The sequence below is a fragment of the Podarcis cretensis genome, assembly GCF_951804945.1.
Source record: "Podarcis cretensis genome assembly, chromosome: 4".
Classification (NCBI taxonomy): domain Eukaryota; kingdom Metazoa; phylum Chordata; class Lepidosauria; order Squamata; family Lacertidae; genus Podarcis; species Podarcis cretensis.
The window spans coordinates 32339961-32365292 of NC_137173.1; the positions used below are offsets into that span (position 1 = coordinate 32339961).

Below are 25332 nucleotides of genomic sequence, written 5' to 3' on the forward strand. Positions count from 1 at the left end.
AGGCATTGTGGATGAGTTTTGTGTGCGTGCGTGCGTGCGTGCTGATCATTATTGTTAAAATGAATAGAAGCAGAACAGCTGAGAGTGAATCTGCCACTTGGTGCCTTTCTTGATGAGCATCATTTGCTGATGGTATTTCAGAGCTGGCCTTAGATATGGAAATGAGACTGTGCATATGTGTCTTGCTCGGAAAGCTGTTCTTAGCTTTCAAGTAGGAGCAATATATGGGAAGCAAAGCAGGTAGGTTAAGCACATCAGAAGGTTTGTCAATGCTAGACTTTTGTTTACATTTCCCTGTGCTTCAACAACCAGAGCAGTACGCACACTAAGAACAATGGCAGGGATGGATATAAGAAGGCCTCACTTTCCATTCTGTTGTCATAGCATCACGTGCAGCACTGTTTCCAACCTGCTGCACTTCATCTTCCATCAAAAAATATATTGTCTCCCTGCCCACTGTGATGAAATTATGTTGCCATTACATTCCTCCTCATTAATTTCAGTGCAAAGAAAACATCATGAAGGGGTGGGGTTGTGTATCAATTATGTATAGTTTGAGGACTGAAAGCAAGAACAACATCAAATACCAATCATATTCACTGGATTGATTTCCATTCCAGACATGGGATTGATAACCGATAACAGGCAATTTCTATTCCTGTTTTTATTTCTGTAGGAATTCTGTGGCCTCCCTAATGTCAAGTGCTTATATCTTCACTACCATGTCAGTATCTCTTCCATCTTTGCCTCCTCCAGCAGAGCTGCAAAAAATTATAAAGTCACTGCATTTATAAAAGATATTAGTGGTGACTGGTGAGATGTATTCTGCTAGCAATACATAGAGATGGGCTTATCACCAACTTTTGTGGGATAACAAGCCTCATATAACCAACATGCTTGAGTCTAATTAAAGTATGAAGGAGTTAAAACCATAAGAGTGCCCTGCCAGGCTTAGCTCACCTTGGGAGGGGCTAGGTAATCAGCACTTTGTTCCCCTTCATTTCACCTGAGAAGCTCAGTGTGTGAGAAGGCCTGAGCTAGTTGCTGCAACTCAGACCACATGGCTGTTACAAGCCAAGCTGAAGTTCCTATACCAATAATTTAGAAACTTCCACCACTGTCACTAAGTCATGTTTTACTACCTATGCAACCTTTTCCTGAGTGCTGTATGGAAAAGCATATGAATCTGACCTTTGAAGAATTTGTAAGTAAACCAATTTTTAACTTACCAAATGTGTGGTCTTCTATGCTGGGGAAAGAGGGAAATTTTGAATCTCACAAGGGCAAATTTTAAAGGTCTAACAACCTATATGTCCATGTTTACCTTTGCTGCATATTTTGTGGTTTTTAATCTGCTGAGGTTCTCTCACCAAAGAGTACTTGCCCCAAATCTTGATCTTTGCATCCAGGAGACATGTGTGTACACACACACACTCATACACACTCATACACACACGTACACACACACACACACACACACACACACACACATACTTGCACCAAGACTTTTTTGATCCTGTGCCTGTGATAGCTGCATGGGAAATAACAGGGCAATGGATTCAGCTTTCTTCATCACTGCATCTCAATGCTGGATACTTCTGTACTTGTTATGTTGCTATCTGTCAGGCAACCTGAAAAGGCCCACATAACATATGGGAAAATATGCAAGGGTGTTTCTGCAATATAAGCAATATACTGTATGTGCTTATTATTACACAGATATTAGTTAAAAGTGGGAAATGTGTTGCATATGAAGATGAAACCACTATAATAACATTGACTGCATAAGAAGCAAACCTATTAATGTTATGGATCCGTTTTTATCATCTCTGATTAATTTTTTATTATTATTCTGTGCCTTTCTTTGCTGATGTCTTTCTTCATTGATCATTCCTGTGTTTGTAGAATGGTATTTGGGTGTGGGAGAAGCAAGGCAGGAAGCTTTGGAGTTCTCTCTCACACACACACATTCTTGCTGCTGCTTTCTCTTTTTCACCTGTTCAGAGTCTCTGTCTTGCCCTCATTTTCTTCCCCTTATTCTCCATTCCTTTCAGAGTTTGTCTTTACATTACTAAGCTATGACTTTAACTAATTCTTCAGTAGCTGCATTGGGTGCCTTGATATCGCTTCTCCCCACCCCTTCGTTCACTGTGATCTATTACTGTTTTGCTCCATCTGTCTGATTGTCATTTTGCATTTTAACTGGGTTTAAAGGCATCAGGTGCTGTAGTTCTCTGATATAACACAGAATGTTTCATATAGCCTAGGCAGGCTTGATAATTAGCAAGCATTAAGGAGTTCCAGCCAAACTTCCCCTCCTTCTCCCCCCCCCAATAAATGTCCTTCAAAACAAGCATTCAAAGAACTGAGTTGTTGTTGTTTTCATAATTGATCTATTTCAATGCTTAAAAATATTTTCCAGAATTTATCTGTTTCATAAAATACTAAATATTGTTCTATGCATGTCTAAATGTAAAGGTAAAGGACCCCTGACAGTTAAATCCAGTCACGAACGACTCTGGGGTTGCTGCACTCATCTCGCTTTACTGGCCAAGGGAGCCGACAGTTTTTCCGGGTCATGTGGCCAGCATGACTAAACCGCTTCTGGCGAAACCAGAGCAGCGCATAGAAACACCATTTACCTTCCCACCAGAGTGGTACCTATTTATCTACTTATACTTGATGTGCTTTCAAACTGCTAGGTTGGCAGGAGCTTGGTCCGAGCAATGGGAGCTCACCCCGTCGCGGGGATTCAAACTGCCAACTTTCCAATCGGCAAGTCCTAGGCTCAGTGGTTTAGACCACAACGCCACCCGTGTCCTTGCATGTCTACTTCAATGTAAAGCCCACTATGTTCAAAGGGACTTACTCCCAGGTAAAGGGCAAAGGAGTGCAGCCCTGAATTCTGAAGTCATGACCTCATTCACCTTTGCAAATTCTCAATGAGCAAAATGGAACAAAGTTTGTTGGTTGTTAATATTTATAGTATACATTCCTACATATGAGGTACCCAAGGTGATGTAATTATTATTATGAATCTGGTTTCAAGGTTGGGGTATCGGATACAGGGGAAATCATTTTCCTCCAAATCTACTCATATGAACTGATGGCTACTCAAGAATTTTGAACACAGAATTCCTATGTTCAATTTCAATATTCTCTTTACTTGGCCACAATAGAGACTATCTCACATGTGACATTCATTTTTTGTGCAAGTGAAAGCAAAAAAAAAAAAAAAAGCAGAATGTCTATTTTTCCTCATGTACAGTTATGTTTTTGTTTTTTTGAGATAAATGGCTTCAAGTTACAAGAAATGAGATTCTGACTAAACATCAGGGCATACTTTCTGACAGTAACAGCTGTTCAACAGTGGAAGCAATTGCCTTGGAAGGTTTGGGGACTCTCCTTCACTGGAGGCTTTTAAGCAGAGGCTGGATGGCCATCTGTCATGGATGCCTTAGCTGAGATCACTGCATTGCAGGGGGCTGGACTAGATGACTCCTAGGGTCCTTCCCAACTCTGCAGCGCTACAATTCTATGATTCTATGAAAACATGTCTCTATGTTGAAAAAATATTAATGGAATTTTCAAACATAATGTGCCCATTTTATTAGGGGTGGGCATACGCTTTCAATCCCTCATGGAATCAATCCAGTAAAAATCAGATGGATAAATTTAAGTAAATACAATCCATAAATTGTATTCAGATATTAGACATTCATAATTTAACCCGGGTGTCTTGTTTGGAGGAGCCTTGAGCTCTTAGATAATACAGTGGTACCTCGGGTTAAGAACTGAATTTGTTCTGGAGGTCCGTTCTTAACCTGAAACTGTTCTTAACCTGAGACACCACTTTAGCTGATGGGGCCTCCCACTGCCGCCACATGATTTCTGTTCTCATCCTGAAGCAAAGTTCTTAACCTGAGGTACTATTTCTGGGTTAGCGGAGTCTGTAATCTGAAGTGTCTCTAACCAGAAGTGTCTGTAACCCGAGGTACCACTGTATGTGATAATAGAAGACACTTAGTGCAGCAACATTGCTGAAGCCAAGCTGGTGCCAGTCTGGATATGAGAATCTAGAACTTTGACATGCAGTGGAGGGTAAACACTGTTGCCTCATCTGCTATGTCCTTCCCTGCCATCCCCATACCAGTACACTGGTACCTCGCTTCGGGTTACAGACGCTTCAGGTCTGGACTCGACTTCCGCTTTATTTCATGCTCCAAGTCCTCTGGCATTGGTATGATGTTTTATTTGTCTTTTGAAACCTTGAAGTTGTATTTGTCTTTAGAATCCTTCCACACATTTTTTGCACCATGCTTGCTTCTAATGCAAGGTTAAGTATGAACTCAGCCTGGCAAACAGTTTGTTGTTCTTGGTCTCAGTAGTATTTGGCTACTCTTGTGCAGCTATTTGCTTGGCTTAAGGAGCCAAAGAATTATAGAGTTCAGGAACCTCCTAGGGAAGTTTAATGTCTGTCATTGGTGGTAGTTGGTGGGTGTAACAGATCTGCCCATTGTGTATCCATGAAATGTTTTTTGGCTCTACAAGATTCAAACAAACACCTATACATCAGTGCAGAAATCTAACAATCCACTTTATTCCTCTGCTATGTACTAATGCAATTCTAGAAATGAGGTTTTCTTTGCAGAGAGAAATAACAATGGCAGGCTAGGATTTTGACCGCAGCCTCATGAGCCATGTTGGAATGGGATGTTCTGTTTTCAAGAGGGTGTGTTTCTATCCAAGAAGCACTTGGACAACCACTTTCCTCTGTGCCTCCTGTAGAGGAAATTTTCTCAGCCCTCTCTCCCATAGGTTAGAGGCTTCCACTGGGGCTAGCTGTATCTGCTTGGTTAATAGGGCCAGAAATAAATTTTACTGTCTTCCTTCTCTTAGGGAGAACTACACAAGAATAGAACTCTGAGTCACCCAGGGGAACTGAATGTTGAAAGATTCAAGACTAGCAAAATAAAGTACTTCTGATAGTTAAATTAAGGAATTCTCTCCCATAAAACGTAAGGGACTTTGATGCCTTTAAAAGAGGATTAGACAACTTGATGGAGAGCACAGCTATCAATGGCTACCAGCTATGATGACAATGTTCTACCTTTGCTGTTGAAGGCAGCAAGCCTCTGACTGCTGGTGGCTGAGGGACCACAACCAGGGAAGAATTTTGTCTTGGGTGTGGTGAGAGAGGGAAGCTGCTTGCAGCACCCATTCCGGCCACTGGATGATACCTAGGTCAGCTTTTGTCAACCTGGTGTCCCTCCAGATGTCTTCGACTACAACTCTTATCAGCCCTGGCCAGCACTTTGTTGCTCAATTATATTTTTTTTACATACTTTTTAACCACCTTGTATGTATAGCAATATAGAAAGGTGGCACATAAATCAAAAGTGAAACGAAATGGGCAAATAGTGTGCCCAGGTCCTGCTGGATGGCTTCCGATTTGCCAGTGTGAAAGCAGGATGCTGGACTAAACAGGTCCTTGGCCTGATCCAGTAGTACTCTTCTTATGTTCTGATGAAAAGAAACCATCTTTGTTTTCTTTGCTGTGATGTTGTTCCTCCCCTGCCCCTTTCTGTATTGTCTCTAACAACAGCATTTGCTTTCCAGGATAACACTTTACAACACTTTAGAGAATTTGCCTGGCTTGTTTACTCTGGCTGCCAGGAGTCGGCATTGCTTTGCATTGAGCAAGCAGCATTTGATCCCGTTTTATTTCCCTTCCTGCCATTTTGCTGCTGGCTCTGGAGGTGGCAGGGGGCTAGGATGGGTGGCAAGGGAAGTTGTTAGCTGAATCCTGCAAATTCATGTGAAATGGCAAGATTACAGCTGGCTCGTCAGCACTTGTGGTGGTGTGATCCTTAAGGGAAGGCAGGCTTTGTTTGGAGGCTTTAGCAGGTTGCGGTGCTTTCAGAAAGAGGCAACTTAACATTTGCTGGAGAAAAATGCACTGCACTCTTTCCAAACTATTTTTAAATCCTTTCCTCCTTTGTGCTTTCTTTATGCTAAGATTTCAGATGTGTCTCCCTGTGTGTGTTTAAATCACTAAGGTATACCCTCCATCTGTATCTATTTATGAAATGCAGGGTCATAGCTCAGTTGGTTTTAGAGTAGTGCTGATAACACCAAGGTTGCAGGTTCGATCCCCGTATGGGACAGCTGAATATTCCTGCATTGCAGGTGGTTGGACTAGATGACCCTCAAAGTCCCTTCCAACTAAAACTCATTCTATGAGTCTATGAAACATTCTACTGCGTCTTGAAATTTTACCTAAATCATGAACATATTTGACAATTGTACCTCCTAAACTGGTGTAGTACTGTCTGTCTTAACTGAGATGGCCTTTACGACTTTGCTATCGTATACTGAATATGAGTCATACTTAGCACCATAATGCTTTTGGCACTAATGTGGCTGTCATCAATACATGTGGACTGTTCCATTAAAGAACTGAAATATATTTTGGGTCTGAGTGTCTGTAGACATTAAGTCACCCATAAAACACATTTTGTTCAAAAAAAGTAGATATATTGATACAGATTTATGTAAAAGCATTCATACAAAGGCTGGATATCTTCTCCAATAACCCTAAATTATGCTGCCAATTACAGCTGTGTAAAATGTATACTAGGAAATGTTCAGATGTAATTATTGTTATGTTCATTGATCCTTAATAAACATTTATAGTTGCTTAAAATCAGATGGGTGCTATGCAGTGGCTGCCTGGACATCAACTAACTTGCCAGTTAATATTCTGTTAGTATTGAATTAACACTTATTATCCTCTGTTTGAGCAACTTGATGCAAATCTTTATTAAGGTGTGATCACAGGGCAAAGTGTTACACAAAATAATGTATATACTTGGAATTTTCACATCTGGCTGTTGATTTCATCCACCCCCCGTTTAAAGAAAAAAAAACTATCTTATTGCACAAGCTGCCAATGAATTAATAAAAACTTTGGAGAAACTCAGTGATGTCCTCCTCTACCACAACTGTATGCACAAGGGGGGCTGAATAAGCTCTGTGCATGGACTGAGACTGGTTTTCCATGCAGATTCTCTGGATGGGTTTTTTTTACTGAGGACAGATGGTCATGTTTCTGCCTTTGGTCAGTAGCATGGAGAGTTGGTGTGTTATACTGGATATAAACTTGGGTTGAACATACTGGAGCTTACTGGGTGAACTTGGGCAAGTCACTATCTCTTGCCAGATTGTTGTGCAGGTGTCTCTTCCTGTGATATTTTCACACCTTTTCATGATTAGAGATCAGATTTGCATCCAGCAATGCTGAAGAGAGCAAATAGAGACTTGTTTGCTAGTGGGGACAACCAGGAAAGGAGGCTGTGAATGTTTTAGCAAAGCAGTGATCTGCGTTCTCAGTATATGGATCAGACCTACATTCGGTTTGAAGAACTCTGTAAATGTCTGACTTTTCCCCCAAGAAACCATTTGAAACCCTACTGCCAAATAGTTTTCTTATCTTTAAGTTCCAATCTTCATTCTTCTGCTCTCAAAATACACTTGTGTGAACAGAGCCGACAAAAGGTGAGAGAACAACAGCCCTGGAGACTGGAGGCTTTTATTTAGTTACAGAACAAGAAATACAGAGCAAGTGAAATGTCTCTTCGTATTCTGTTCATCGTTTAAAATATTGAGAGCAAGTTTTCAAACTAGCCTATGAAACTTAAATCAAGGCACAGAGCAATACAATCACAATTAATAAAAATAGATATGGCCTTTATGTATATTTGGTTGAATGAGGTGCCTTTTAAAAGACAGAAAACAAAACAGCAGCTATCATAGGAAGGTAGGAGGCTGCCCATTGGTTGAACTCTCTGGGTTTTCAGGTAGCAAATATTATCCCTATCTGGAGATACAAGGGTTTGTACCTGGGACCTCCTACATGCAGAACAGATGCTCTACCATTGAACTATGACCCTTGATCAGAAAAAGGGTTAAGGACTCGGCTTAGACTCCCCAGAGACAAAGTAGCAAAGGAAAAATATGCATCAAGTGAGATGCATATTTTGAGAAGCAATGACTGTCCCATGGTCACCAAGTGAATGCCAGCACTCCTTTTCTTGGAGAACCATCAAATCTAGATGCTAGTGACAACTTAATTCAGGCCTGATCCAAATCACACCTAAATTATTATTATTTTCTAGTTGAGCCCAGTCTGAACCAGGTGCATAAAAGTTCACACACCATTGCACTAGGCCACTGCTCTATATAATATGTAGAACTGTTATTCACATGCTTTCTTCAAACTGCATGTAGAGTTTCCACACCAACACAACACGATCCTCAGCCTCACCTGGCTTCTAATATTGATCGCAAACCTTGTCACTTCTGCAAAGAGCATGTGTTCTGTACATTGCAGTCAGGACTAAATGAAGGTTCAAAATATTTTACCATTGAACTTCAAATTGCATTTATGTGTTTTGAGTACTCAGCATGCTCCTCCTTCAAAGCAATGTGCTAGGTAGTTTGAAGTGCTTCTGTAAAGCAAAACACACCATTGTTTCCCATCCGCTTCTCATTTTCCCTCACCTGTGAAAGCAAAGGGCAATGTTAGTGAAATGATAATCTTGCCTGGAAATAATTGATATTAGGTAGTGCATTCAGAGCAAATTTGATGGAGCTCCATAGCAGCAGTTATTCCAGATTAATTGCTCTGGAGGAAAAGGGCTGTGAGATTCTATGTATAGCCTCCTGGGTCAACTTCATCCTCTAGATGCAGCTGGGCCTGACTTTTTGAGAGCTTTGTTATTCTTTTACATAAAAGAACTGAATGACTAATGTAGCCTGCAAGGGCTGTCAGTCCCCCCTCCTGCTAGCAGATACCCCACTGTTATCGACAGCTGCAACTAGGGGCATGCCAGGTGGCAAACCGTACTGTGTTTCTGTCTGCCCTACATCTCCACCCTCCTTCCTCTCACCTCTGTATCACCTGGTTTTTCTAAGGACATTTAGGCAAGCACAATGGAAGGTTGCTAAAAACAGATCAGAATTCTTGTACCGTTTAGGCAGCGAATACACCGTATGGAGATCTGCTGTTGGCTAGGGGGCAGGCAGCATCAAGTTTCCAGGAAAGATTAAAATGTCTAGTATAGCAATGGGCAAGAAAGGGGGTAGATAGCACACAACTCTAATGCCAAAAGGAGCTGGAGAATAAATGCATAATGTAACAGCTGCATTCCTATAACAAACAGAAAGTACAGTTCATAGCCCTGACCTCTCGCTCCTTAAGCTGGCAGGGGGTTGCGGATATTTTGAGTTTGCTCTGCATTCAGCATCTAGGTACATATGGGGGGGGGGGAGGATTAAAAAGACTTTCACTTTATGTTCTCACTATTGGCAATGTCAGAGAGAAGCTTGTAGCCTGGAGATAAACAGTGCAGAAAACTTAAGAAGAGTTCTTGAACTCTCTTTAAAAAGCAGGGAGGGAAAGAATAAGGAGGGAAATAGTTATTCACACCTTTTTTGGACTGTCCTCGCCATTGCACAAACTAGGTAGTTTTAAAAAGGGTAGTATACTGTAAACTTTTGAACCATACAGAGGTTCCTCTGTAGAGAAAGCAGAAGATGGCATGTCATGAATTCAGATTGCTTGAACCAGGGATGAGAAACCTGTAGCCCTCCAGATGTTGTTGGACATAGTATATGGACAGCAAGTGGAACTGAAAGTTTTTTTAAAAAAGTGGGTTCATATCACATCACTTGTGTGGATGCCTCTCACTGATAAGTTGTTTCCAGTCAGGTTTTGTATCCTGGAAAAGGAAATTTTACAGACCTGGACAGATGTGTAGCTCAATACACGCATGGTTAAAAATAATAATAAAAAGAACTTGGCTAATTAAAATATACTACAGTATAGTAACAGTTGTTACTATACCTTTACCTTTTATAGTAACAGTTGTAGTGGATTTTTGTGTGGATGTGTTTGTGCCTCAGGGAGTGTTTGGATGGATGAAGAGTATTACAGGCTCTATATGCAGAAGACTTCTTTGATACCAGTATCTGTCTTTTTCATCCCATACAGGTGTTTTATAGAAGACAAAAGCTCCAAGGTGGCCTGGTTAAATCGTTCTGGCATCATTTTTGCTGGACAAGACAAGTGGTCTCTGGACCCCCGAGTAGAGCTCCAACAACTTTCTCTTCTGGAATACAGCCTCCGGATTCAGAAAGTGGATGTCTATGATGAGGGATCATACACATGCTCAGTGCAAACACTGCATCATCCCAAGACTTCACAGGTTTATTTGATCGTTCAAGGTAAGAAATCATGGCGGGCGGTCAGTGGCGGACCTACATTTGGGGGGCCCTGGAGCTTGAAATGATATGGGGCCCCCTTTGTAACCCACAATGAGGTCTGGGTAACCACTGTTATCTTCTTCAATGGGGGTTTTCTATGACAGATCACCACATTTTACAAAAACAGCAACTCAGATTTTGATTAAAATTGCTGTACCAGATTATTTCACATGCCAAAGTCACTGGTGTGAATTAAAAATTCATTTGAACCATAGTTTTTGAGTTAATGAGGGGGGTGAAAATTAGGGGAGATTGGCGAAATATTATATACATGTTTGATACACTTTTTAAAGCAGTTTTAAAAAGCATTGTGGACTAAAGTCACTTCCAGGGCCTCTCCAGGATGAGGGGCCCTGAATCTTAAGATTCATTCATTTCATAGTAGATCCACTCCTGCTGGTGGTGAGACAGAACTTTTTGAGGGGAGAACTCTAGCTACTAACTGTAATACCCAAGATTGCTTTGGTGCTCATGACTGGATCTAGACACATCAAAGAAGCGATTCAGTTAAGTGCGTTGTAAACTCATACAGGGAAATCCAGGAGGGAAAGATGGGACTCCACAGCGCCATCTGGTGTCACAGTGCTATCACATATACCATATTGGCCTGAATATAAGCCTCACTTTTTCCCCCAGTTCTGACCGTGAAAAGTTAAAGTGTGGCTTAAATTTGCGACCTTACAAAAATTGGCTTTTACGATATCGCTGCTGAAACAGACATAGAGTAAAATGGAATGGGTGTGAGTGCCTGCAGAATTTTAAGGGAGCGACTTATATTCGAGTATTGTCTTTCCCCCTCCCCCTGAATTTTAAAGATGCAGCTTATATTCGGGTGTGGCTTATATTTGGGGCAATACAGTACAATGCATACGAAACAGTTTTTCTTTACCAATCTAGCTAAACCTGTTCAGGGAAGTTTTTAATGTGTGATATTTTAGTGTATTTTTGGTTTCTATGGAAGCCGCCCAGAGTGGCTGGGAAAACCCAGCCAGATGGGCGGGGTACAAATAATAAATTATTATTATTATCCCATGTTTATCTGACTATCTTCTGAGAATTAATGGTAGTAGATGCTTACTGCTATTATACTTTACTTGTGATCTTATTGGTAATATTTGACTGAAGCCAGGCAGTTTGAATTAGTCATACAACCATTCTTTTATTTTGATTTTAGATTGCCAAGTGTAAAGTGTATACCAGTCTCGGTGTTAGAAACTGAGATATGAAAGCCAGGAGCTAAATGGCACCTTAAACCTAGGTTATGGGCACAACAATGGAATGTCTAGGCACGCTTTTTATAAGAAGAATACAAAGCTGAAAATGAATGAATTGCAGCTAAAATATTATGTTCCTTTTTCACATGGTCTAAATATTCTTAAGAGGGTCTCTTCTCCAGTCTTCAGTGAGTAGCTGGAAGTGGGGAGGCATAAAAAGTTCCTCCTTCCCTTCCAATCTGCAGTTTTAACCTGAAATCTTAGGCATAGCACCACATAGCACCACACCCAGAACTCAGAAACTGCTTTCACTAATGAAATTCCCTGTTGCAAAATGTGCCTGGAACAATAGAGGTTTCGAACACTGATCAGTCTTTAGTCATTCTTAATATCTGATTAAACAAGGTTTCCAAGGGCACCACAGTACCTGCAGTCTTCAGCCCTTTCCCCTGCCCAATTTTTAAAATGAAGTCTATTGAGGGACAGGGCACATTTAGCAGGTCATAGAATTGTAGAGTTGGAAGGGACCATGAGGGTTATCTAGTCGAGCTACATGCAATGCAGGGATATTTTGCCCATTGTTAAGGTTAAGAGTCACGTGTTCTACCCATGGGGATGTTTCCAGATTCAAACTGCTGGCTTTTCCAGCCAAAAGGATTAGGAGGTAGGCAATTTTAATTCATTAATTCACATCATGAATGGAGATAGGCTTATGACTTGATAAATGCTATCAACTGAACAATTTTGTTTCTGTTTGCACTTCCGGGAAATCTTGACTGCTAATTCACAGTGTGCCTTCCACAAAACCAAGCAAACATGTGATAGTTGCAGCTAACATGGCTGATAACAACCGTGGCTGGCCACTGTGAGATCCAGTTGCTGTACTAGATGAGGTACTGGCCTGATCCAGTTGGTTCTTCTGATGTTATTATGAGATAACATAAGAATTAGACCTTAGTCAAACTGGTGTTTTGTGCTCAAAGTTTCCCGCATTCTTCTTGACTGCCTAGCGCTCCCAGTTCTCTGCTTTTGCCAGATTTATTCACAACTTTATTAAAAGGAAACAATAATTGGCAGCACAAGATATGCTGGGACTGAAGTGCCATAAAAGGGAGAAGAATTTGAAATGAGAGAGTGAAAACGAGCGCTTTTCAGAAGGCTTTCAGTCGCACCTCAGCTGCTGAAGCTCTGGCCTACAGAAGCTTTTCACAATCAAAGTTCCCTTTGAACACATGTGAATAATGCCTTTTGTGAAGGTTGCTCTACTAATTGCAGAGATAAAATTACCATCAGCGGAAAATACGATTTTTTTTTCCTTCCCTGCATGAAGCGTTAGCCAGCCATCTCCATTTGGAGACCTTATGCCCTTGACTCTCTGCAAATCCAACAGGATGCTTAAAGATTACAAATTTTTATATGCTCTTTCTCATGATTCTGTTTAAAAGTATATTTTGTCAACCTACAAAAGGCCACACAAGATACATAGATGCATATATGGCATACATAGGAACATTTCGTTGAGAGACAGGTCAGGACATAAATTTAGTAATGAAAAATAAAAATAAATTCTTGACTTTTTTCTTCAGTAGGTACCGGCATTAACAAAGTCATGTAAAAACTAGGCAAAGCACATACAAGGTTGAAAGCAAATGTCTTAGTCCCTATATTGATTATGAAAACACATTTTTAAAGCCACCAAAATCACGGCTGTTATTGCTGGTTATGGCTAAGATCACTTGCATCACACTTTTGCTTCTCTATGTGATAATATATCTATACCTGGGGATGATCAGTACTGTTCTATGGAGGTACACACACACACACACACACACACACACACACACACACACACACTGCTATGAATTTTAAAGAACCAGGATGAGATTCTTGTTGGAACATTAAATGTAATCAATTGGTGCAATAACAGTAAGACAAAAATATTAGACTTTTATTGGATATGTCCCATTCTATTTGTTGATATAAAGTGCATTCTGCTGGAACTGTTATATTACATTTTGTGCCAAGAATTTACTTCTCATGCTCTTGCTGCCTACATGCGCCACGGTGAGTACCTTCTCAGGTCAACTCCTTTTGAGGTAGACGTGCTGATGTTGCAGGGCTCTGCTACCTCCCACTCCCAATGTTTAACTTGTCTATGAATGAAATAGGAGAAAAAGGAAGCAGCTGCTTAGCCACCTATGTATACAGATAAATATCACCCCACCAGTTTCCAGCCCCTCTGCTTCTTCTTCTTCTTCTTCTTCTTAAGAAGAAGAAGAAATAATGATGATGATGATGATAATAAATTAAAAAAATAGGAACAGGAATTGAGGAGAATAGATAACATGGTTGCACACTAATTTGAAAACCTATGTGTACACACACCTATGTGTACAGACCACATGGATAACAGATGCCACTTTAGATGGTGTGAAGGTATGTGCAATTGTAAATATCTACATATAAAAGCACACGGGGAAAAAAGCCTCTGCACATTTCAAAGGCTATGTCTACACAGCCTTTGTCTTTGTTAATCTGGCTTTCTTTTTTTGGCCTGCTTGTTTCTCTGCATATCTGCTGGTTCCCAATCAATACTTCAGCTTTTGTCCATTGCCCATCTTTGATCAGTTTTGGTTATGCCTTGGCCACCTATAGCCCATCCATGGCATTTGAATTCTCTTGAAAGTATGGAACTCTACAGTTGTTCTCAGAACATTGTTTTCTTACTGAGCTGCATTGTATTTTTCTCAATGTTTAACTAAAAGTTAATTTCATGTAATTGAAACTCATTGCTTCTCCCTTCCCCTCCTCCTCTGTAGATTTTGTGAGCAATCATTCTGTAATTGATTGTTACATTGATCTTTAAATCTCTTGTACTCACATTGATCTCTTCTAATGCTTCTATCTAGAAGGAATGTATATTTTACTTAACATCTCTTATGTCCATCTAGCTCTAAAGTGATGTATTCCTAACAAGCAGTATCATTCTACTAAAAAAATTGCTTGTACAATCCGGATGCCCAACACAATTTTCATTATTGTTGATGCTACATTGTTACTCTGAATCTCCTGTTATTTCTACAGGCAAAACCTCTTACAATGTTTTCCCTCTATATTTACCTCGAAATCATGACTGAATCAGAGTGTACCTTTTTCATTAACAATAGCCAACACTCAATAATTTAACATGCCTTACTTAATATATGGCACCAATGGAGAAATGATCAGATCTGAAATCTGCAAATGAAATGGCCGACTGACTGATTTTTTCTTTCTTTTGGCTTCACATTATATTCACACCCATTTCTTCATCTAAATGTGCCACTCATCCATTAGCCTGGTGAAGTTGTGCTGTTTAGTCTTAACTGTACCAAGATGACCTTTGACTTGCCATTGGGTTTTTCATACCTTTCAATGCTGTCATATGCCAGAGTGGCTTCTGTTGCTGCTTGGAACATCACATTAACTTAATTGAGGACATTCTTTCTTTGTGTATGATTCTAACTAGGCAAATAGGACCAACAACAAAATGTTGCAGCATATTATCACTTCCTAATAAGTCTTAAAAAGCAGAGACATCACCTTGCCAACAAAGGTCCATATAGTTAAAGCTATGGTTTTCATGGTAGTGATGTATGGAAGTGATAGCAGGACCATAAAGAAAGCTGATCACCGAAGAATTGATGCTTTTGAATTATCGTGCTGGAGGAGACTCTTGAGAGTCCCATGGACTGCAAGAAGATCAAACCTATCCATTCTTAAGGAAATCAGCCCTGAGTGCTCACTGGAAGGACAGATCATGAAGCTGAGGCTTCAATACTTTGGCCACCTCATGAGAAGAGAAGACTCCCTGGAAAAGACCCTGATGTTGGGAAAGATGGAGGGCACAAGGAGAAGGGGATGACAGAGGACAAGATGGTTGGATAGTGTTCTTGTAGCTACCAGCATGAGTTTGACCAAACTGTGGGAAGCAGTGGAAGACAGGAGTGCCTGGCATGCTCTGGTCCATGGGGTCATGAAGAGTCGGACATGACTAAAAAACTAAACAGCAACAATAAGTCTGCTCCAGTGCAGGGTTCCCCACAGCCATGCTCTTCTCGTGTTTTTCTTCTCCCACTGATATTCAACATTCCTTGGCTACTACACATGCTCGGTTTTATATCCTCAAGTTATAAAAAACTGGCTCCAGGATTACCTTCAGACTGTGTTTCTGCTTCTTCAGAAGGAGTGCAACCCCATCCAGAACAGACATTGGCCAATCCTGAACATGGGAACTGCTCACCCACAGAGCTTCCATCCTGCCAGGATTTAAATTCAGTTTATAACCCCTCATCCAGGCACTGTTCTATAACATGGCTGGTGAGAGTTTGCACTTCTGCAAACCTCAGGCTACCCCTGAGCATGCTGATCCTTACTTTATGTTTTTCAGTGCCTCTCTTTTGGCTCACTTCTGTTTGTACTTGCCATCTGAGTTTGCTGTTTTAAGGTGTTATGACTTCCAGTATTCATATAGTAAGTTCACAGCTCAAGAATCCTTCTGCATCTGTTGCTTAATAACTTTCATTTGCATCCAACTGCTGTTTACTTGGCTGCCCTGATTCACTTTTTCATTACAAAGTGGTGCATGAGAGATGCAGGTGGCTTGGGCAAACTGCTCGCAGCTAGCAGAGATGCAGTGACCACTGGGTGCCTGCAATTTCATCCATGCCAATGGCCATGGGCATTTTGCTGCCCATGACAGCTTACCATCAGCACTGGACAGCTGCTTCTATATATACTTGAGTTCTGATATTCCTTCAAAGGGTGCTTTATGGTTTAAAGCTTGTGGACTATATGGATGTTGTGAAAGTGAGGCTAAGACAGACTGCAAATGAAGTCCCACTCAGTTCAATGAACTAGAACAAACAGAAAATATGTGTGCCAGAGACTAAAACGATACAGGTGACAAGTTGAAATGAGCAATACCACTTTACTACTGATATTCCTGATACTTCATATTTTATACATTTCCCTTCATAGAAGGCTCTTCTTGAAGGAAGCCTGGAAGTGTGGCAATACCAGATATTTATGTTGTGCTAGATGTACAAGAATAAAGCAAGAATAAAAATATAATTAATAATAACATGCTGAGAAGCTGCAGATTTCACCTAAGCATCATGAAGTACAAATATTTGTGTGATTGTGACACTTAATGATATAAATGTAGGTTTTATATATTCCGTCCTAATCTCTGTCCAATACAAGACATGGGTGTCCAAAAACATTTAATTGTATTTCCTCTTCCTAAAATATTATTCACTTTACATCATATCTTGGTGGGGAGTTTTTCTTTAGCTTTCTGCTGCTCACTTGAATTATATATTTTAAGTTACAGGTAGGTAGCCGTGTTGGTCTGCCATAGTCAAAACAAAATAAAAGAAAAAAAATTCCTTCCAGTAGCACCTTAAAGACCAACTAAGTTAGTTCTAGGTATGAGCTTTCGTGTGCATGCACACTTCTTCAGATACCATGAAGAAGAAGTGTGCATGCACACGAAAGCTCATACCTAGAACTAACTTAGTTGGTCTTTAAGGTGCTACTGGAAGGAATTTTTTTTCTTTTATTTTGTTTTTATATATTTTAATTTATTTCTTCTATTAAATACCAATCTGTTGAAAGATACCACCTTTCTCTCACCCTTGAGCCACATGATGACAGTTCCACACACTAGTGTGCAAGAATGAAAATGTTCAATCATTATGTGTTTTGTTCTTAGTTGGAAAATGACTGTTTTCTGTTCAGTTGGTCACAAGAGGCATAACAGGTCAGCCCAGAAAACAGAAACTTGAGGAAGAAAGAGTGACCTAGTTGCTATGGTAAATAGAGACTTTACTGCCCTTCCGACTGGCCGAGAGGTTGGGAGTTAGAACAGTAACTATTCAATAGTGGATATAAGTTAAACTGGCAAAAGGCAGGAGTGAATAGTTGGAAAATTCATGAGAGAAAAGGCTTGAATTCAAAAGAAACCAGGATGGAGAGTATTGCAAAAGAACGAGACTCCAGCAACAAAAGAAGCAAAGCTGAAAGCATAAAGGCTGAAAGCTGCATTGACAATGGACTAGGATGAACTGAAATTGATTTATTCTTAGGGCTTAAGAATTCTTAAGTATCTTGCCTTCCTTTTCCAAATTGTTCTTATAGTTAACTACTAAATTTGTTTTCTAAACAATAGCCCCCACCTCCCAGAAACATAATCATGGTAACTGTTCATTTCATGCTTTTCAAGTTTGTTGTGGGTTAAACTTTGGTCTGATGCCTTGATTTTCACCCTATCACTAATTGCCTTACCATGCTACCCAGGACAGTTAGTTGGCAGAGTCAGTAAGTAAATTATATAGATTATAGGGCTGCTTTAAGGGATTTCCACCTGGCAGTCGTGATGATCACAGGAATTGAATTAGCTCATGGCTCACCTCCTGTCCTTCTTAAGGTGCAGGCTGTGGCCCACACAACAGTTCACATTTCCAATTTCTTTCCTTCCATAAGAAGTCAAAGCTTATAGGTGTCTGTTTGCCTGTCCCTAGATATAATAGTTGGATATGTCTTTGCAGACCTCTTTGGTAAATGCTTTCCAATCCTGCCTTATTTGGCTGAAGTAGGTGATACAATGAATCCCTTCAAATTTAATGTGATGCCATTAAAATTGTATTTGAAATACTTTGGGGGCAAAGTAGTACTTTCAAATCCAGTGCTAGGCATCCCCCCCCCCCCCCGCCAATATTTTCAGCTTCATTCAATAGTTGGGTGACTCAGTTTTCAGAAGACTGATAAGCGATTAGACAGATGGTATTTTTTTCCTGTGCTCTACAGTACATTGTATGACTTCCAGACTTCCTTCTCCTATAATTTTTCTGCATCATTGAAACTTATTCCATACAACAATAATAGCTAACGTTTCTTCCCTGCTTACTTCAACATCAGGTAGGGCTAGTTCTTGCAGGTCTTGAGTTTACTTTGAGTTGCTTCGCATGCTGCAATAGAGTCTCCCTTCTACCCTATACTTTGGAAGGAGGAGACTCTTGAGAGTCCCATGGACTGCAAGAAGATCAAACCTTAAGGAAATCAGCCCTGAGTGCTCACTGGAAGGACAGATCATGAAGCTGAGGCTCCAGTACTTTGGCCACCTCATGAGAAGAGAAGACTCCCTGGAAAAGACCCTGATGTTGGGAAAGATTGAGGGCACAAGGAGAAGGGGACGACAGAGGACGAGATGGTTGGACAGTGTTCTTGTAGCTACCAGCATGCGTTTGACCAAACTGCGGGTGGCAGTGGAAGACAGAAGTGCCTGGTGTGCTCTGGTCCATGGGGTCACGAAGAGTCGGACACGACTAAACAACTAAACAACAACAACAACAAATGTGTCTTTCCCTCCCTAAATGCTCTGGTAGCTATGAATAGCTATTCCTGGAATATGCTAACAGAGTTGAATGTGAGTGCATGTTATAACATGGGAGTCACTTAGAAATGCAACTATCTTGGAAATGGATGGAATTTCAAAACTTCCTTTCTGTCTCAGCCTGAAGGGGAAGTGGGGGGTGTTATGTGAGGGAAGAAACTTAAGAGGTGGACAAATTCCATCAGACAGAGAACTGAAATGATGCACATGTACACAGCTAATAACTCCACAGTAGGGTTGGATGGATCTGTCAACATCAGTTCCTCTTATTTTCTCAAAAATGAATACATTCAGCCTTAAATTCAGTTCTCCACATTTCCACATCAGTTTGCAATTTTGTTAAAATTCATCAGCATTTTAGTGTGAAAATTTCCTTTAACTATTGGAAAATTAAATCTCCATCAATCTTGTAAGTCCAAGTTCTGTACCATCCATATATATATATATATATATATATATATATATATATATACACACACACACACCGGTATATACACATTAGATTTAAAGCTCATTACTTCTCCCCCCCAAAAAAATCCTGGGAACTCTAGTTTGTTAAGGGTGCTTGAAAATGGAGCTCTGTGAGTTCCCAGGATTTTCTGGGGGAAGCCATGGACTTTAAATGTATGGTGTGTATGCAACCATAGTCTCTTTGCCACAATGCTATACCAGCTTTTTATCAACTCCCAAATGCCCAATTTGTGGCTTTTATTGTCAAACACATTGTAATAGACACTGTAAGCTTCCCTAAGAGTTTCAGGGAGTGAAGGGTGGGATATTAAATTTAACAAAATAAACAGGTATGAAGTCAAATCTAAGTAATTGTCCTGTTAATGGCTAGTTTGTGGTCAGTTTATAACAGATGAGTAAATGATACAACTGTTCATGTCCCAATGTGATTTCAGCTTTGAAGCATCTGAGAATCACACCTTCTTACTTCACCTACATTTAATAGTCTTCTCACTTGAACAGGTGTACATCTGTTTTTCACTTCTGTAAGTGAGGAAAAAGTCATATTCTAGTGACCTAAGGCTTACTTGTCACTCTCACATTTAAAGCTTACCAATTGTAAGAAACTCCAGTATAGCATTGCTATAATCCTTTACTCCTTTCTCAAGCCTATGTCCAAAAGTACTGTTATAAACTGTTGCCAACAAAGGTCTGTCATTTAGTAGTTTCCTTCCGCATTAATGTAAGAAGCATAGTTCTTAATTTCTGTTTGTTCACAGAGTCATTTCAGAATGGAAGTACTGCAATCCCTCATTTTACAGGGGGGTTCAGTTCCAAGGCTTCTGTACATACACGGAAATCACAAGATCTTGCAGGAACTTGAATTGTCCTGTGAGATCTCACAAGAGCATCCGAGAGCCACCCCGACCCACTTCTAACTGGTTCTTACATATATGTTCTGTGTTTAAAAAGGGCATCAAGTACAAATGAACTATCAGATATCAAACATACAGGCAGAGCTTTCATATCACCATATATCATCTGAAACACAATGCTTTCCGGTTGAGTCATTTCATATATTCATTGGCCAGATCAGTTCAGCTGCTCAGTAGCACCCGCTCAATCACCTGCGGGAATAGAGAACCTACAGTGCTGCCCTGAAACCCTTTCCCTTGAAAGTCTACATTTCAATAACTTCTCAAGCATAGCTTGTGTAGCAGAAGTTAGTTTAAGCCATAGCCATCTTCTCTGTTGCCCACACATCTAAAGTTTAATGAGTGCTGTGTATCCATAAGCTATAAACAAGGCAGATAAAACATGTCACAAATTTGCAGATGACACCAAACTGGGAGGGGTGGCTAACACCCCAGAGGACAGGATCACACTTCAAAACGACCTTGACAGATTAGAGAACTGGGCCAAAACAAACAAGATGAATTTTAATAGGGAGAAATGTAAAGTATTGCACTTGGGCAAAAAAATGAGAGGCACAAATACAAGATGGGTGACACCTGGCTTGAGAGCAGTACATGTGAAAAGGATCTAGGAGTCTTGTCACAAACTTGACATGAGCCAACAGTGTGACGCGGCAGCTAAAAAAGCCAATGCAATTCTGGGCTGCATCAATAGGAGTATAGCATCTAGATCAAGGGGAGTAATAGTGCCACTGTATTCTGCTGTGGTCAGACCTCACCTGGAGTACTGTGTCCAGTTCTGGGCACCACAGTTCAAGAAGGACACTGACAAACTGGAACGTGTCCAGAGGAGGGCAACCAAAATGGTCAAAGGCCTGGAAACGATGCCTTATGAGGAACGGCTAAGGGAGCTGGGCATGTTTAGCCTGGAGAAGAGGAGGTTAAGGGGTGATATGATAGCCATGTTCAAATATATAAAAGGATGTCACATAGAGGAGGGAGAAAGGTTGTTTTCTGCTGCTCCAGAGAAGCGGACACGGAGCAATGGCTCCAAACTACAAGAAAGAAGATTCCACCTAAACATTAGGAAGGACCTCCTGACAGTAAGAGCTGTTTGACAGTGGAATTGGCTGCCAAGGAGTGTGGTGGAGTCTCCTTCTTTGGAGGTCTTTAAGCAGAGGCTTGACAACCATATGTCAGGAGTGCTCTGATGGTGTTTCCTGCTTGGCAGGGGGTTGGACTCAATGGTCCTCTCCTATCAACACTGAGTGCTTGAGTCCAGTGATCTCTTGGCAGCTATGGATACAAAACCTGTGTTTGACTCTATGGGAACTCTGTTTTTTATATATATGAATTATATGCAGTGGTGGGCAGTTAAATTTCATGAAGGTCTGCAAAATAATGACAGCAGGCACTAAGGGCGATGCAAATAGTTATGCTGGCAGAGGGAGCTGGGCTATGTGGCCCAACCAACCAAGGGGAGAGGGTGGAACTTTTCATCAATTAATCTGGGGTGGCCTAAATGTACTACAGTGAAATCCAAGCACTGTTATTACTTGTCCTTACTCCACTACTTGGCCTCTTTAGAGCAGGCATTCTGCTTTTAAAGAGCTCACATTTGCTTAAGTTAAAGATGCTCACTTCTGTCAACATTATCAGCAGACTCATGATTGCAGACTAGTGATTATTATTACCACCTTCTCACAATAACCATGATTGCGTGGATGAGTCCATAATTATGCAAGGGGGGGAATCCCACCTTTCATGTGAAGCCATTCAGATGCAAGCTGAAGCATCTGTGGGAAAGGGGCATGGTTGGAGACCATTCTGTCTTTATCAAGAATGAACCATCAGCTCTCTTGTACTGCAGATGGTGTGAGGAAAAGCAAATGACTGGCTTCCAAGCTAGCAGGGAGGAAAGTCTTTGTGGGGTACAAACAGCTGGATGGTACTATTTACCCTGGAGGAGGGTCAAATGAGGTAGCCTGCTCTACCATTTTTAGAATCCTTTGTATGTCTAGGGTCTGCAGGAAAAGTCAAAGAGACAAGGTGGTTTGGAAGTCTGTTTATATCACAGGTACACTCAGAATTTCCTATTCAGTATTATTCACATGGAGGATGATCTGTGTTAGAATAATAAGATAGCAACATAGTTCTTCATCATCTTTAGCATCCTCTAATGAGCTGGTGTCTGCCTTCAAAAACAATCATCTCAGGACACCAAGGGAGACAAAACAAGAGAACATGCATAAATCAGATTTTAGTCAGCTACCCAATGAGATGTGAAATAGGTTCCAGGACAGATCATACCCTACAACAAACTTGTTTGCCATGATAATGTATAGACATTCCCTCTGTTATAGAAGTCTTCTTATCACACCTTAAAATTCCTACCTAGTAAAAATGTTTTGTTGTTGTTGTTGCTGTATGTTTAATGGAGGTTAAATTCTTTGGAGCAGTCTTACTTAATGTTTTCTCTCATTGGCTCTGAAACAGAGACATTTCATCTTTTCTTCCAGAGCTCTAGATTACAAAGTTACACCAGTTCATTAGAAGAAGCTAAAGATAATGAAGAACTATGTTGCTTTCTCGTTATTCTAACACAGGTCATCATCCATGATGAATAATGCTGGCTAGGAAATTCTTAGTTTACCTGTTTCACATGCTTCTCGTTCTATTTCTGTGATTTCTCAGAACTTTGATTGTTACATCTGCTTTTACATTTCTGGTCAACAAGGATTTCTAGTGCCAGCGCTATTGACTTCTTTCTTTGTTCTTATTTCCTCTCTATTTGGGCTCTGTCTTTCTTTTCTCTTTTGAAATATGGATCTGTTGGGGTGCCTGGAGACTGCTAGCCTGATACTCCCCAAGAGCATACTTTAATTTGTTTACCAGAAGAAATTATCTGTTTTTTCATGTAGCATTTCTCACTATGGCAATATCAATGCCTATATCACCAAGTGGTAAATGTTAGTGGAAGTGTAATATCTTCAGGGCCTGCTCTACCATTAGACAAGAGTGAAGGAGCTGCATTTGGTGACATATCCTAAGAGGCAACAGTGAGGTGTTGGAGGACAGGGCTGTGTGTCACATGCCCTGCCCTACATTCCATTAAGCCAGTTTATTGCCATGGAGGATGCTGTCCTGTCACCAGTCCTAGCAATCGGACCTTACAACTATCAGGAATAGCAATCCTGAAAGGGTTTGCTGGTTCAGATCAGAGCACAAAAGAGTAGTAGGCAAAGGGAAGCAATTAAATCAAGAACATACTGGGCTTAAATATGAGAGCCATGTGTGTGGGAAGGGGGGAATTACGTAGAATACTTACATATACTGTATATCAACATTTTCAAGATGCAAAATTTAAAACAGGTCAGAAAACAATAAATATACTGAATGTGCGCTCGCATTTCTAAGCGCCCAGCCTCTGGATGAACCATTAATGGCGGACCATTAATGGCAATCACAACATGTACTGCATTCCTTGCTCATCTATCACTTGAGATGGCATAGAATCTTTGATGGCACTGATATCCATCATGTTTTACTTTATAATAGGGATAGGCCTTTTCCATAGTTATGGAATCTATGCAAAAGGTAGTAACATTTTACAACACTACACAAGTCTTTAAAGAGTACAGTGATGATTCTGTGAAATGTATCACTCCACTCATATAATTTAAAGGTGTCTGATATCTTGTGTCATTGTAACTCTGAACACAGGTTGATTTGTGTAGTGCTAGAACAAATGAGCTAAACTTGGCCCAAGACACTCAGAAACAGTGTTGGATGAAGGCAGTCTTGTATTGGGAAGCTTTTAGTGTTTGCTATTTCATGTGTTATTTTATACTATGTTGGAAGCTGCCCAGAGTGGCTGGTGCAACCCAGTCATATGGGCAGGGTATAAGCAATAAGTTGTTGCTGTTGTTTTGTTAGACTCCCAACTCTCATCCGTCCCAGCCAGCATTGTCCGTGGTCAGGGATGATGGGAGTTGAAGCTCAGCAACATCTGGAGAGTCACAATATTTCTGTGCCAAATATTTTAAGTTCTCCAGCTGTAACATCAAACAGAGTGCATAGTGCCAAATACCAGTGGCACTTCTCTGTATGTTTCACTTCTGTCCAATGTGCTAAGGAGCTATGAGATTGCAAAGAATGGTTGCCTACTACCACTCTGAGCTCAAATGAGATCCATTCCCTTTTTGCTGAGTGGTGTATATTTATGATGGAAAGAGTTGCAGGTGGTTTTTCTTCTGATCTCTAACCCACGCTGCCGAGCTCCCAGTATTTATTCATAGCATGCATCCAACATCCAGCTGCTATGCAGAGGTTCATCAGCACAGCATTGGCAGGGATAGGCAAGATAAAGATTTTCCTTTTCACTCCTGCTATCCAGTTTGTTTTCCCAGACAATGTTGTTTAAATGTTGGATCCCCTCCCTTCCTATAAGTAAGGATACAACATCAAACAAATACAGCAATCAAAATTTTAAGCAAGCAGTGAGAAATTTGAAAAAGCACATTGATAACAAATTCTATTGCACTTCCAAAATGGACTTGGGGGCTGTTTTTTATTTGTTTGGTGGTGTTGTGTGGAGGGTTATATTCAAATGTGATTAGGACCTGGAAGATAACAAAAGTTAAATGCACACAGAAAGCAATAGCATAACAAATTTTAGAAAACAAGAGTTGAATACACTGTTACCTCTGTAGCACAGTTCAAAACATTTCTGGATAGAGGTGATTTATATTTCCAGTTCATTTCAGCTTCATTCTGGGTTGGGGGGATAGTCGAGGTGGTATAGGCATTGGTAGCCATGTAGACTGAGTTTCATATGGAGATTAACAGGCAAAATGTGACCTCCTGTGGCTTTGACACCATTAATTGTGAGACCCTGTTGAGACAGCATTGGAATTGCTTTGAGCTTCCAGATTTGGATGTGAATACGAAACAAGATCAATCTTGTACAAACTTGAAACACATAGTTCTTCTT

At 40.5% G+C, this 25332-nt stretch overlaps 1 protein-coding gene across 3 annotated transcripts in view; it reads left to right on the forward strand.

The window, feature by feature from the left end:
- The window catches only part of LSAMP (limbic system associated membrane protein), a 460055-nt gene that overhangs the window by 220728 nt on the left and 213995 nt on the right, over positions 1–25332 (forward strand). For all 3 annotated transcript variants that reach the window (XR_013838256.1, XM_079974033.1, XM_079974034.1), the window contains exon 2: positions 10055–10287. Coding sequence is in view for 2 of the 3 variants with exons in the window: in XM_079974033.1 (XP_079830159.1) it covers positions 10055–10287 (233 nt within the window). In the remaining variant the exon portion in view is untranslated. The remainder of the gene's footprint in view (positions 1–10054; positions 10288–25332) is intronic.